General features: G+C 37.2%; 1 protein-coding gene across 2 annotated transcripts; it reads right to left on the reverse strand.

Annotated features, from left to right (window-relative positions):
- Positions 1 to 3,143: 3,143 nt before the first annotated feature.
- Positions 3,144 to 8,876, reverse strand: LOC113590995 (serotransferrin-2-like). 2 transcript variants are annotated; one of them, XM_027031353.2, is made up of 17 exons: positions 8,766 to 8,876; positions 8,512 to 8,657; positions 8,104 to 8,206; positions 7,868 to 7,978; positions 7,139 to 7,268; positions 6,952 to 7,007; positions 6,425 to 6,588; positions 6,124 to 6,274; positions 5,781 to 5,947; positions 5,574 to 5,670; positions 5,434 to 5,454; positions 5,076 to 5,237; positions 4,553 to 4,706; positions 4,357 to 4,424; positions 3,992 to 4,170; positions 3,478 to 3,667; positions 3,144 to 3,377 (listed from the first exon to the last, which is right to left on the reverse strand). In XM_027031353.2, the coding sequence occupies exons 1-17, from the start codon at positions 8,803 to 8,805 to the stop codon at positions 3,331 to 3,333; spliced, it is 1,986 nt and encodes a 661-aa protein (XP_026887154.2). In that variant the 5' UTR covers positions 8,806 to 8,876; the 3' UTR covers positions 3,144 to 3,330. The 2 variants fall into 2 exon arrangements, with proteins under 2 accessions (XP_026887154.2, XP_026887146.2); XM_027031345.2 differs by having other exon boundaries at positions 7,787 to 7,978.
- Between the last annotated feature and the right edge of the window lie 5,871 nt (positions 8,877 to 14,747).

The raw sequence follows: 14,747 nt of genomic DNA on the forward strand, positions 1-14,747 counted from the left end.
GCCTTTACAAACATATCATATGACGAATTTACACAGGTTTGTGATTTCACAATTAAGCGAGAGAGAGAGAGAGAGAGAGAGAGAGAGAGAGAGAGAGAGAGAGAGAGAGAGAGAGAGAGAGAGAGAGAGAGAATTGGGAGTTAGTTTTCTTTTACGCAATAAAGTGTAAATATGCCTTAGTACCACTTGTCGATCATTTGGTGTAATCCCCAGGGAACGCTTATCAGTACGTATAGCCAGCGTCTTGGAATTGAAGAGTAGACACCTGCCTAGAGCTTTAATTTTTCCTGTATTGAAACCTGTATTGAAAAAGAAACCTGTATTGAATGTATGGGTCATCAAAGATTCACTATATCTCATTAGGTGGAACAAAAAGAAAAAGAAGCACACGAAGTCTCAAGCAAACAACTGATTATAAGCAACTAAGGCAAACAATAAATGATTCAAAAATATATTTGTTTTTCATGTTTTTTAAATAAAAAACACTTTAAAAGTAAAATGTTACTTTCATTACACTTAATACACATGTTCATATAAGACCATGTCTGAAGCTCTATTAGCACAATAAATAAAGAATAATAATAAAGAAACATTAATTTGGATCCTAAATGTACATATTAGATCATTGAGATTATTTTATGAATAATTAGCATTTTTCTGCAATTAAATACTGTCATTTGTTTAAATGTGTTTGATAATAAAATTCTACACATGGCTGGTGTGCAAAAAAAAAGATTCATATCACAGTTAATACATTTATATTATTAGCCTTGAGACTTTTACCACAATCTACTGCAGACTAAACCTTTAATAAATTATGTATTTATAACTACATGCCATATTATTTTATTATACATGTTCCACTTATATAAACTGCACTCTGTTTGAGCCCCCAAAACAAAGTAAAAAAGAACAAAAAGTAATTGCACTATGTAAGTGAAAAAGTAGGTGTACTATGAACACTAATAAGACAACTTGAAGTCCAAGCCAAATTTTGAAGAAATCATTGGATATGGGCCATCACATTTTATAAGAATTTATTTTGCAGCCACCCTTGGAGCATGTTGGAGAGTACCATGAGCATGGCATTCCACAGACATTTATGACTAGGGAACTAGACAGGTCAGACTCTTAGTCAATTGGCACATGCTACATGATTACCTGAACTTTAACCTCTGACCCATCAATATCAGTAAGAGATAAGAGGGCAGGTTTCAAGCAGATTTTCCATGATACATTTGTGTCAAAAAGTAGGCCACAGTGCAGAGATGCCAGAGGTCAAATCAGCATGTGTCCAATATGGACCTCTGTCTCTACATTGTAATGCTAATTAATAACAGTGCATATGTGCTTATTATCCATGAGAAACTGAAATCATCATGCCATGTCATTATTTTTGTTCCAGTTACATGGCATATTTTCAATTGTTTTTGATGACAATGAGAGCACTGTTTTTCCCATTACATTTAATAATAGGTTTTGGAATCATGCATGTATAAAAGAGATGTTCTGCTACTTGGCTTTAACCTGATTATTGTTTTTTCGCACTAATGAAATTTGCCCTTCAGAGCCAATTTTATTGATATGGATTGGAAATAGAGAAGGTTGCTGGTACTTTTACTTTTAGTAAGCCACTATATAAACCTAAATAAAAATGTTAATGTATAAATATTTTTTACTGTACAGTAACTTAAGTATTCTTTTTTGAACATTATAGTGTTCTTAATAGGTTACTTGAACAATTTGAATATTATAATAGATAATAAATGCATGTTTATGTGTGTTAGGAATGTGTATTATCTATATTACATTTTTCCACTTCACTTGGTGAAAACAGTAATGGTGCTTTCAGTCTCAGGTTTTCTTCACTCTCAAAATATTTCCCATCAAATTGACTCTAATGTTTCAATAAGAGTCAGTTCAGATGGTCAGACACATGCACTGTTGCCTTCATAACATTTCAAGGGAAATCTGACATCTTTCATAATGCATACCACATTGGCATGACATTCCTACCATTTTCTCTCAATAATCAATTATCATTTAGTTATAATTTCAATCCAATAATTTTGACAGTTTGCTAAGAAAAAATGAACATGTAAATTATTTGAAAATGTTTCAGTTTTGACCTGAAGTGTGTTTCCTTTTCATAGCTTAATTTGCTATGATTATAGCAATGGTACATCAACAGCAACTACCATTGGATTAGACTAATCAGACTTTACCTCATCTAGAGGCTACTGAATGTGAACAAACCAATTTAGTGGGTAATTATTGACAATGGGTATTTACCAAATGAAGAGATGTTACAGAACATTGTTCTTTTAACAGTGACGTAGATAAGTAAAATCTAAATCTCACTGTAACATCAAGCATTACTGAAAAGTATTGATGTTTTTGTCGAGTTATTTTATGTACATATTAATCAGTATTTGATTTCATAATTTCAGAAATTAATTCATACTTAATTAATTATTAATTATTACTTTTGGCAAACCATTTCACTGCGAGTTATATCATGTATGACTGTACGTGACAAATAAACCAAACCTGAAACCTGAAATATCAGTAAAATGCCACATTAAATAAAAAAGCTTTCATTTGTATTTTGTATTATGCAAGCCATAAATGAGCTGTTAACTCTGTTTATACCTGTTGATGTCACAGTACAGCCAGATCTCCCAGATGTCTCCCTGTGTGTACATGTGTGTTTGTTCATATGGCCATGCCCTCCCCATGTTTCACACCTGCTCCTCATTTTGTGTTGTTATTGTGCGTGTATATAAGTTTCTTATACAGTTGTGGATGTTGTCAGTGTTTGACCTCATGTTAGCCTAAGTACTACGTTGTTTTTGTTTTGTCTTTCAATAAATGTCGTTGTGTGTTACACAGCTCGTCTTTGCATCCTGCCAAGCCTCCTCACGTTACAGTTGAAAGTCTTATCAGTTGTCTCACTTTATGTCTACAGCTTCATAATGGTTAATAATGTCTACAGCTTCATAATATGTTAATCTTGTTCGTGAACAAAGGGATAAAAAGAATGGTGTTTTGCAAATCTGTGATTGTGACATTAAACAATATGGCTGTTTATTACAGTTGGAATAGCAGTATGAATAAAAATAGTACACCACTCAACAAATAAAAACACTTACATATGCCACTGTTTAATGATTTTCTCTGACATAAAAGCACAGATTGCTTTTAAACAATCTAAATGTCAGTGTGACTGGTTTGTAAAAAAAAGAAAAGAAAACCAGGAACACCAATGCTTACTTTTCCAAAACATCAGAATAAAGTTGTAACAGGTGAAAATTAAACCAGAAATTAGCTTTAGCCAAAGGGACAGCCTTCACTGAAGGTACAATCTTTCTCCAACTCTGTGAAAACAAAAGCAAAGAAAATTGACTCCTGACTCTTTGTGATAAGAACATGTATGCTACAAACACCATTTAATTTGCCTTTGTAAGCCTTTTTTACCTGGGACATAGTCAGGACACTTGCGAAGAGAGTCCATGGAGTCCATGTAGGCTGAGCCCAGAAAGTCCTTATAAGAATCTGTTGAGGGAACATCTTGGAGACACTTAGTGGAATCCTTGAAGATTAGATTTGAACCATCCTCTGACTGAAACATCTTGAAGGGGTTTGAGCTGGTAACACCAAACACAGTCTGAAATGAAGTTGATGAAAGAACAAAGTCAGTCTTCATCAGTGAGCAGAAAATGGTGTCATCATTTGCATTGTTTTTCCAAGATCTTCTGAGCATCTGCAAAGTCAAGTTGAAATACTGTGGAGACTGTGAATTACACTTAAGTGTCATGAGCAAGGCAACCAACTAATCAAGTTATATAATAAGATTGGGTTGACTACCATCATCTTTACACACATAATGGCTGGAAAAGTCCGCAGTTTGGCACTACTGCTGTTTAAGATGTAATGTGCTTGTTAGCATTGGTGATTTATGCCATCTCTTTGCTCAAAGCACTGTTCTCACCTGCTGCTCCTTGAGCACAGACACCACCGCAATGCGCATCTCTGGCCGAGTCACGATGGCATGGGCTGGCACCTTTGCAAGGTGGCAGGTGGTGTAGCTGGAGATCTCAGCAGAGCCACCAGGACAGATCAGCTTTAATTCTGCTGATTTCAGACCTGAAGCCCACTGTGGACCTTTTCCTAGAAAGAAAGTGCAAAATGTGTGGAGGGGCATGTTATGTGACTAATGTTATGTGACTTATGTGAAGTTATATTAGAGCCCAAATGTGAAGGGCTCTTAACTATAATTCGCATAATACAATAATGCAAAGGACTAATGTTTTAATCTAGCATTATTATTTACACAGTTACACAATACCGACTTACCATCTGCATTTTCCTGTACGGTAGTGTGTTTAACAAAGGCCACTTCACCTTTGCCTTCAACCATACACCTGGGAGAGAGCACACACTCAAACTGATTTCAGAATCTATCCATCACAGATAGATGGACCTGACCACAATGTTCTTTCTGCAACCATTAATAGCACATGAAGGAGTACTGGGTTTGTGAGAACCATACCGTAATGCTCCAGCATAGCCATAGTAAAGTTCGTCTGAGCTGGCTTTGCATTTGGCTTCATCTCCCCCAACACTTTTGCCACTGCCTGCACACAGTGCACACAGGCTGGATTTGGGGTCTGCGCCGGGAGCACAGCTCTCACTGAAGTACTTAGCTGTGGAAAAAAAAAAAAGTGTATTCAAAAACAAAAACAAAGACTACTATATGCATCATAGGAAGATGCAGATCAGATAGACCTAAATGATGACAGGTTGTTTTATTATATATACAGTATATATTATTTATTACAATTTATTACAATAATATACAGTATATATTATTTATTACAATGTTTTATTCTGGTCTGTTGTCATAAAAAATGTGATTCAAATGTGTTCAAGTTGATCCAGAGCTAATGCTAAACCAATTCGATGTGATAATCAAGGCTTTGATGCACTAGCAGTAAAACATAATAAAACATTGTAGCTAAAGTAAAATGAAAGTTCAAGCAACTGAAAGATAAGAACATGAGAATAATACTCACAGAAGTCACAATCTTCAGTTTCCTTGTGTATGAGACCCATGGGAATGTTCCAGCCTGCAGTGCGGCCCACGGCAGTATGGCAGGATTTTTTGCCTTTCAGTGACTCCCAGGTCAAACCAGAGTCTTTGTGCACTACAGCCACTGCGTAATAGGAGGAGGCCTCTGAGGGGAGCATGAAGGAAACAAACAGGTTAGGCATGATACTAAGCTTTATACTTGACAGAGTACATATAATGTGTGCTTAAGATTCACATAAAAAAACTGCCATAATTTTTATGGTTCACATAACATTTAATCTTTGAAATCTAGGATATAAACATGGAGAATGGAACAAAAGTGTAGAACAGGCTTCACCTACCTCCTCCAGAAGTACACTTTGCTATTGAGAGAGAAAAATTAAATTAGCTACTGTGTTCATATTACATGCATGATTACTTTCATTTGCTCAAATTTAAAAAATGTATCTTATATACAGCAAGTCAAGTTGGTGTTTCTCACCTTCATCATATTGTTCCACCATGGCTGGTACCAGACCACACTTGCCAGCAGTATATACCTGCCCTCCATCAACAGCTATTGCATCAGCCTCTTTATGCTACAAGGACAAAGCGTGAAAAAGACAGATGACTGCCTATTTCAGTTAAATATCACATAAATACTACTTATGGTGTGAAACCGTGCCCCATGCATATGACCGCAAAGTACCAGGATCTTGCGTATGCACTCATCAACACTTTCGGCTCTTGTGCACATGATCTTGGTAGTGCCCTTGTCATCCACCGCATTGATTGACCACGTGTCACACTTGACTGTTTCGGCATGGCCCACAGTACACCACTTAATGGCACCTGAACTGCTGTCTGTGCTAATTTCTGAGAAAGAAAGAAAACCTGCTATAACCCTCCTCTATTCACTGTAAACAATGACATAAAGGAGGTTCGAGAATAGAGAACACTACATTATCTATTATATTATAGTATTTTTATATGAACAGTTTGGCATAGCCTGTTTGTATCTTGAAGCAATGTGAGAGCACATGAGGCATCACCTTTCTCTAGAGACCTGATTGTGGCCATGTACACTGCTCCAAGATATGTAAACGAGTCAATGGTCTTAGACAGCTGCAACAAGCTTTTTGTCGAGTCTTTGAACATAAGGTTTTTTGCAGAGTAGCCCTCAGAGGAGAACAGACCATAACCCTGTGGAAAACAAAGTTAGTCAGCATCAAATTCTCTCTACATGCACAGCTTTTCTTCAAAGTGTTTTTTGTGGCATACATAACATACATTAAGTATAGTTACAGGATAAAAAGCAACGCAGTTAGTTGTACCACGTATTCAGTAGCATACCTGAAGTTTTGTAACAATCTTAAAGATCTGCTCAGCCAGTTCTGGATCCTTGCGACTAACGACAGCATGGGCAGGGACTTTGGCCAGGTGACAGTCCTTGTAGTCGTCAATGCTCTTCCTGGTGCCATCTTTGCACAGCAGCTCATAATCAGCCTTATCAGCACCTAAAATAAATATATAAGTAATTAAGCAAACCAACTAAGAAGCAATCAAAACCACCACCACAACAACAATAACAACATTTTTTTATTTGTATAGTTCTTTTCTAAAAAGCTCAGAGTTAATTTATAGAGCCTCAACAAAGAAGCACAATTCACCCAAAAAGAAGCATTAATAAACAATGTGAAAAAAAACAAAACAAAACCAAAAACAATTAAATGCATAAGACATAAGGAATGAGCTTTGCATGTTGGATAACTTGGAGGAAAATCATGAACATTGCAGCTGCACTTTAATATTTCTCATTGAGATTAAAGTGAAAACAGATCAGAGCAATTAGAAAACTGAATTAAAAAGTCTTTGCTTACCAGTAACTGTCAGGTGTTTCACAAAGGCCACCTCGCCAACTCCATCCTTCAAGCACCTATAAGAACAGGTCTGGTCATAACATGCTCAGCTGCACAAAGAACAGCAAACATGGCATAGAACAGTAAAAATGAAATAATTGTACTGATAATTGGGGATCACTTTATGAGATGATACTGGGATTCTTACTGGAAAGCTCCCTCATAATCATAATAGGGCTCTTTGTGAGATCGTGAGCAGTCGCCTTTGCAGAGCTGGCAGAGTTTGGAACCTTTGTCTGCTCCGGGTGCACAGCTGGCAAGGAAGAATTCCATCACCGCTGTAAAACATTATGTAAACACATGTAAACACTGTAATCCTCAAAGAATGATCAATTTGTTTTTATTAAGCCTGTGCCAGTATCCCGTAGCCATAGACCCACAACCCTTATAGGGACATGAATTTATTTATTTAATTTATCTATTCATTCTGTTTACAATTCATTAATTGTAGTTCAAATACAATATGGGATGAGTATAATATGTGGTTAAGATGTGTTCCTTAACAAATAACAGAGTCCTTATTAACATTTTTAGTCCATAATTAGGTTTGCACGATTATGACCTGCACTGATTTACATTCACAATGTCTGACATGCACTGAATTTTGAAAAGAGGGGATTCTCACTGCATAATAAGAAATTATGTAATTGTAAATGTAAATTGTGTAAATGTAAATATAAATCACCAGAGCTCCTCACGAATCTCTGATAACAGGCACTGACAAAGCTATTTCTGTTTCATGGGAAACTACTTCTCACTACCAAACCATAGAAGGACTCCTGACCCAATCACTCACCTTTCTTCAGATCAGAGTCCTCAAGACCAGTCCATTTAATATATTCATGTGCAATGAGAGTGCCAATGGGAATGTTCCAACCTGCAGACTTCCCCAGACCAGTGTGGCAAGACTTCTTCCCTTTAAGTTCACTAAAACTGAAGCCAGAGCCCTTTTTTACTACAGCAACAGCGTAGTAACATGACTCCCCGCCTGAAACAATTTCAAGAGCATTCATTAAAAAAAATGCCATGTGCTGTCCTGTGTTCCATATCTCATATTCCAGTTGCAAACACATCTAGCCTTCAGAAGTTTTTTTTTTCACATATGTTGTTTACCTTCACTATATTCCTCTGCAATGATAGGATGGAGGTCGTAGGTTTTTAGTCCGGCTGTGTAGATGTCTCCTCCATCTAGAGTGATGGCATCTGCTTCACCTTCCTAATAAACAAGATTGTATAATAGAAGTCAGTACTGTAGATTCTCTGACATATTAGTAATATTGTATTGCACATTGGCCTATGTTAAATAACTACAATTTTAGATCTTAAACCCTAGGTCTAAAGACTTTATGGCATTGTAAAAAATTACACAAAAATGTCATCTACAGCGGACAGTAGGAATTAGATCATCTATTACTCTATTGATAATCATACATACTATATATGATTCATGTATATGTCACGAAGGTAAATGTGTTGCAGTTGAACAGCCAAGATCCATTCACAAAGTCACCACTATTTTACCTTGATAGCCTTGATGCATTCTTTAGTTCCAGCTTGCTTCACACAGCCAAGCTCTGGCACTTCAGATGCGAGTTTGGTGCACTTCAGTAGTTCCTGGTCAGATTTTAAGCACCATTTGATCTTCTTAGCAGAAGGTTCAGCATGGACTAAAGATGAAACGACATGACACATAACAATACAAAACATTAAAACGTTGCTAAAATACGCAAAAACACAGTAACAATTGTTTTCTTTGACTATAACTAGTGCATTACCGAGGCATCCCAGGAAAGCAAAGATGAGAATGATATTCATAGCGGGGGTCCTTCAGCTGGGCTTCCCAGTGCAACTTGTGGGCGCAGCAGGCAGTGCTAGAGGGAGTAACGGTTTTTATAGGACGCCTGTACCTGAAGGGGCTGAGTCAGAGGCAAAGGGGACATAATCGTCGTTTGTTCACGATTACCCAATAGCCTACGCGCCTCACGGATGTACCTCAGATGGGCGCCCCATTGGACTAAACTGGCGTTGCTGGAAATTCCCTAATTCATTTTGCCTTTTCAAGCATATCACGAATTTACAGATATTTCACTGATAAGTGAGTTTCCAAGACTTTCTTCGTGCACATTTGGAAAATACAACGTGCTGACCTTCCATAAAAATATAGCAAATATGAAGAGCAAATACGGCTCTTTGTCCCTCGTCGGTGTGAATATTTTACCTGTCGATCGCTTAGTGAACACTAACTTGTTAATACTCGCTGCAGCTGTGAATTAGGTGAGCTGGTAATTTTAGCCAGTATCGCAATACAGGAATCCTGCACGTCCTGACAGTTGCCAAAATCCCGCTAGAATCCTGATAGTCGCCAAAGACTGCTGTGACTGAGCTATAATTAATCTAGATTTATCTCTTTAAATGGAAAAGAGTGCAAGTCTCCAGCATGAAATAGAATAAAATTGAGGGGAAGCATTCATGAATGATGGAAAAATAAACAGATATGCTGATTATCTTTTTTTCATGAATATAAAAGTTCGTGATATCTTCATTTTCAAAATAACAATGCTTTGTCTGGCTGTATTATGAGTAAATTTGGTAAAAGAAAAAAAAATTAGGCAACAGTTTGGTTTAATGTGTAACTGTTTGGCATATGACATGTCCCAGACATGTGTACATGGTCAATATTACTCAATATAAGAGATGAAAGTACAGAGTACATATTACAAATTGAAATATCACTGAGCAAGTCAGAGGTCTTTATCAGCATCATTGCTGCTGTCAGGCAGAGTGAAAACTTTAGGATACTAACCCCAGTTCTCTGTTAGCATAGCATGAAAAGTCTCATTGTGGGACATGCCTCAGAAGATATACACAGGGAAGCATATCCCATTGTGAGACACTGAAACGAATGCTTGAAAGAGAACTCATTGTTAAAACTCAGATGATGTTGATTTAGTCTCACTTAGCAAATGTTTGTGCTCTCCAACCTCCCACATACCACAGTAATCACTTCTTTGTAGTTATAGCCATCTTAATATATAGGGCCTAGGCAGGGCCATGATCACGCCAATGTGACAAAGATATTGTATGAGGTAAGTCTCTCCAGAATTAATGGGTGTTGGCATAAGTAGTGCAGAGTGCTGGCAATTACTCTGCCCTCTATGTTTTTCTTTTGTCTGTTATTATATATTTATTGTTATACTTTTCCCCTTTTGCTGACCTTAAAAACATTACAAAGCAGAAATTGCAAATTTAACAAAAGTGACTGCAATTTATCTAGAAACAAATGAACATATCTATAAAATGCCTATTTTATATGATAATACATATAAAAACACAATACTTCAATCAAGGCTGAAAAAGGTGTCTCAGCAAAAACATGCCTTTATAGTAATTTACTACACTAATTTTTAGGTGAGATGTCAATATACATGAAAAAACCACAAATATATAAATTTATAGCTTTTCATTTACCACATAAATTAATTTATACCTAAATTAAATTATGTGGTAAATTAAAAGTTATAAATTATAACATATGTATTTGCTCTATTCCCTATTCATTCCTGTATAACTATAATGCCACACAGTGCTACACCTGGCTGAAATGCAACTGGAGAATTAGATATATTGGACTGCTAGTCAGTTTGCACACCCCATGCAACATCACATGAACTTTAACCTTTTCCCTATTGATATCAGTGAATGTGGGCTAGCAAATTTATCACACTGTCCAAGTCTCAGAAAATAGGCTGCAGGTCAGACATATCATAGGTCAAACCTACCATACAAATGTAAATGCACTTACTATCTCTGAGGAATATAACTTAATTTCTTCATTATTGTGTTATGTCCTTCTCTCCAATTACAGGGGTTAGTTAAATATGTTTTAATGTTTTTTTTGTTTTTTTTTTGGGGGGGGGGGGGTGGCGGGGTAGAGTTTTAGACAGGGTCAAAGGAAAAATGTCCACAGGACACAACTGTATTGTGCTGTTGCTCCAAGTTGGACAGTAGATTGTGTTGCAGTAATGTAACTTGCCCCAAATTCCAGTATTATACAAAATATTATAAGTGGCCACAGTTCTGAGATGACATTCTCTACACCAATGTTGAATTTGAGTGTGATTTGTGTTGTTCTTGTACATTACTCATGTCTCTCCTTTGCCCTCTTTTTACAAGCTGTTCTCATTCATAAGATTGCTGATCGCTGGTACTTTTTTGCTTTGTGCACCATTTTTAAAATGGATGTGCATGAAAAGCCTAGGGCAACAGCTATATTAGAGGTGTCAGAACCAGCATGTATACTGATATTTCGATTATTTGGCAGGCAGCATTATATAGAGTGACTTACATATATTTATCAGTATACATTGAATGTCTACCTTATTAGAGACACCCATTGAAACCCTCATGTGGACTATACTCTGCGTAATCCATTAGTCCGTTCCAAATCCCAAGTCTGTTAGTGTCAAGTTTTCCTTAATCTTTTTTGTCTATTTAAAACTACCTAGGTCAGTCAATCATTTGCAATAGCATTTCTGCACTTCCTGATTTTTGTTGTTGTTGTTTTGATCTTTATGCTCTTCCTCCCTGTCAGTTTTTGTCTGCCATGTTTTTTGATGTTTCTGGTATTGGAAATGGATTATTGTTGTCTCTGTTTTTGGTTCTCTCTGTTGTGATCTCATAAAAACTCTTGAATTTTAACCTGAGTGTGACTCACCACACCTGAAACCCATCTAGTATCACATTGTACCTCCTTTGGCCTTCATAACTGCAACAGTAGGTTGTGGCATAGATTCCACTAGATGTTGAATTCGTCCTGCAGGAATCTTCACCTGTGTGAATAGGATAGCTTCTTGAAGTTACTGCAAATTAGATGAAGGTACTCATATATTCAGAACAGCTCGATCTACTTCGCCTCAGAGATTCTCTATAGAATTAAGATCTGGGGACTGTAAAGGTCAGGGAAGCAAGCAAAACTTGCCATGTTTGATTCAGAGGATTACACAGATACATCCCATGCAAATCTATTTGCTGGATTTGTTGACAAACATTTTTTAAACAATTTGCTGGACCTGTTCCCATAGTATTTCTGAAATAAATTGATGACATTTTAATACAGCTGCATGTGAAGAGCTCCAAATGTTCATTTCTTCTCTCTCCAGAATTCACCCAGCTCTGGAATATACATGCACATCCTGGCATGATGATAGTTGAAACAGTAAAAAAAAAAAAAAAAAGAAAAAAAAAAAGCTAAGTCTGAAAATTCTGGTTTAAACACCATCATCCATTATAAACATACAGACATAAGTTTTTATTTTCAATAAACCTTTTAACATCCCAAGGATCACAAAAACTCCATCCCTCACTCACGGCTACTATCACGGTTGGTACCTCCCAGCCACCATGTTCCATGTTTTCCCTGCCGTGTGTATTTTAGTTCCATTCCGTAGTTTCGTTTTCTCCGCCCCTCGTTTGATTTTCCACGCCTGTCCTTCGTTTCTAGCATTATTAAGTTCATGTATTTAAACCTTGTCTTGGGTGTTCATTGTTTGATTGAATGTCTGGATGCATGTCTGTATTTTAAAGCCTTCGTTTGTGAGCCCGTTTTGTGATTCTAGCCGTTTGTTTTCCTAGCTTCTTTGTTATAGCCTGCTTACCGTGTTTGCCTTCGTGTACTTTTGATTTTTGTTCATCAGGTATCCTCGTATTCTCCGTACTAGTTCAGTGACCTGGATCGTTAGAACGACTATGACTCTGAATTTGCCCCTAATAAATCTCGCTCTTCTCCGCACATGCGTTCGCCTCCTTACCGCTCATCGTTACATCTACTAAGACATGTGCATTTGAACAAAGTATGGAAACATGAATGTTTTCAGAACTGTAGATTTACTAAAGAAAGCATAGATGATGCCTTTGATCATGTTTTACCAATTGAAGGAACAGTGACCTATAAACAATCTACTGCTAAAAGAATAAGTCGTCCTTTGACGCTCACTGTAACAGGATAGCTGGGGGAGAGCAAACATAGAGCGATTCCGGTAGTAATTATGCCAATGATGGAGATTTATTTTCCCCAAAAGGCCCGGTGACAGGGGCATGATGCCATAAGGAGACAAAAAATAAATTCAGTTATCAAGGCCAACAGAGAATTAAACCCAAATGAGGTAACTTAACGTGCTTCCAATGATGGCATTCACTCAACGTATCTCGCCCAAGCTTTGCAACGCCACTCCCTCTATTTAGTCTTTGCCCCTTAGACCGGACCAGTCCAGAGACATAAATTATTAAATTCATAATATTTCTCCCCTATGGTTAAAAAATAAATGCTATCATTTAAAAACACTTTCCCATTCCAAAATTACCTTTGGGATTTATTAAAAATAAATATACCCATATCTAAACATATAGAGCCCTTAATCAAAATTTTCTCCTCCCCCTTTCTACTTGGAAAATTACCTGCTCCAATAACGTGAACCAAAGACTACAAATCGCCCTCAGTTCTGTGCACGACTCGTCACGCTTAAAACCGCTGAACGGAACATGTAAATATATGCTTTGAACCCAAACTCCCTTTACCTTATTACAGTAAATATATCCATACACATATACATTAACTTTAGCAGTTATCTACATAGTCATTCGGCCACCCTGAACAATGCCAGGCAACTACAATTATCAATATTTTACAGAACTCCAGCAAACAGCAAGTTTGTTCCATCCGATAGCTATGTAATTGGAATAAGTCTTTCAACCCCATGTATTGTCCATGTTATCTCTCTAATGTTTGACTCTCCTGTTTGTTCACATGGAATCACGTTACACTCAGTTATCATCCTGCAAATCAAAGTTGTTAAACACATCAAAACACTTCAAAAACCTCCAGGATGACAGAGATCGCATCCCTTTTTTTACTCATCCGCTACAGACAAGACAAAAACATTAAACACAGGTTTTTCGAAAGTGAGATAAATGATTGTGGCTGAGTGTCATTAGCTGGGTGGAGAAGTGACCTGGGCCTACCAGCAGGTAAGTGAAATTGGGCACAGCTGTGGCTCATTAATGGTAGCCTACATATACGTTAATTATATCTGACTGCTTGCTTTATTTGTTTTGGGGGTTTTTTTTGTTTTGTTTTTTTTTGCTTTGGCATAATAAAATACCACTCCTCATATACCTGCCTCCCACATCTTTACTCCCATACTGACCACAGGAAGTGCTACAATGATAAATCAAATAATAAACTTGTTACTGCAGTCTGTGACCAACTGTCTTTCAGAGAAACCACTCAGACAAAAGAATTAGCAAACAAAAGAGTATACAATGCTAAAAAAAAATGCCACATGATGTAAACATCATGTTTCATCAGACAATGCCATCTTCGTCCATTGCTCCGTGGTCCAGTTTCTATTGCTTATATGCCTGTTGGGGATAGACGGGTCAGCATGGACTCTGACCAGTCTGCGGCCCATAACTTTTCAAACAATTTGTGCTACAGTAGCTCTTGTGTGGTATTAGACCAGATGGGCCAACCATTACTCCTTATGTGCATTGTATAAGCCTTGGGCAACCATGACCCTGTTGCTGGTTCACCAGTTGTTCCTCCTTGGATCACTTTTGGTAGGTACTAACCACTACATACTGGGAACACTCCACAGGACCTGCCATTTTGGAAATGCTCTGACCTAGCCATCTCAAGTTGAACTCTTTCACTTAGCCATTTTTCATGCTTCCAACAAATCAGTTTCAAGAACTGATTATTC

The sequence above is a fragment of the Electrophorus electricus genome, chromosome 7, assembly GCF_013358815.1.
Source record: "Electrophorus electricus isolate fEleEle1 chromosome 7, fEleEle1.pri, whole genome shotgun sequence".
Lineage (NCBI taxonomy): Eukaryota > Metazoa > Chordata > Actinopteri > Gymnotiformes > Gymnotidae > Electrophorus > Electrophorus electricus.

Coding starts and splice junctions, on each gene's coding strand:
- LOC113590995 (XM_027031345.2), bottom strand. CDS start 8,805: ATGAATATCATTCTCATCTTTGCTTTCCTGGGATGCCTCG. Junction 8,207..8,511: donor AATGCATCAAGGCTATCAAG/GTAAAATAGTGG, acceptor CTTGTTTATTAG/GAAGGTGAAGCAGATGCCAT. Junction 3,668..3,991: donor CTGTGCTCAAGGAGCAGCAG/GTGAGAACAGTG, acceptor ACTTCATTTCAG/ACTGTGTTTGGTGTTACCAG.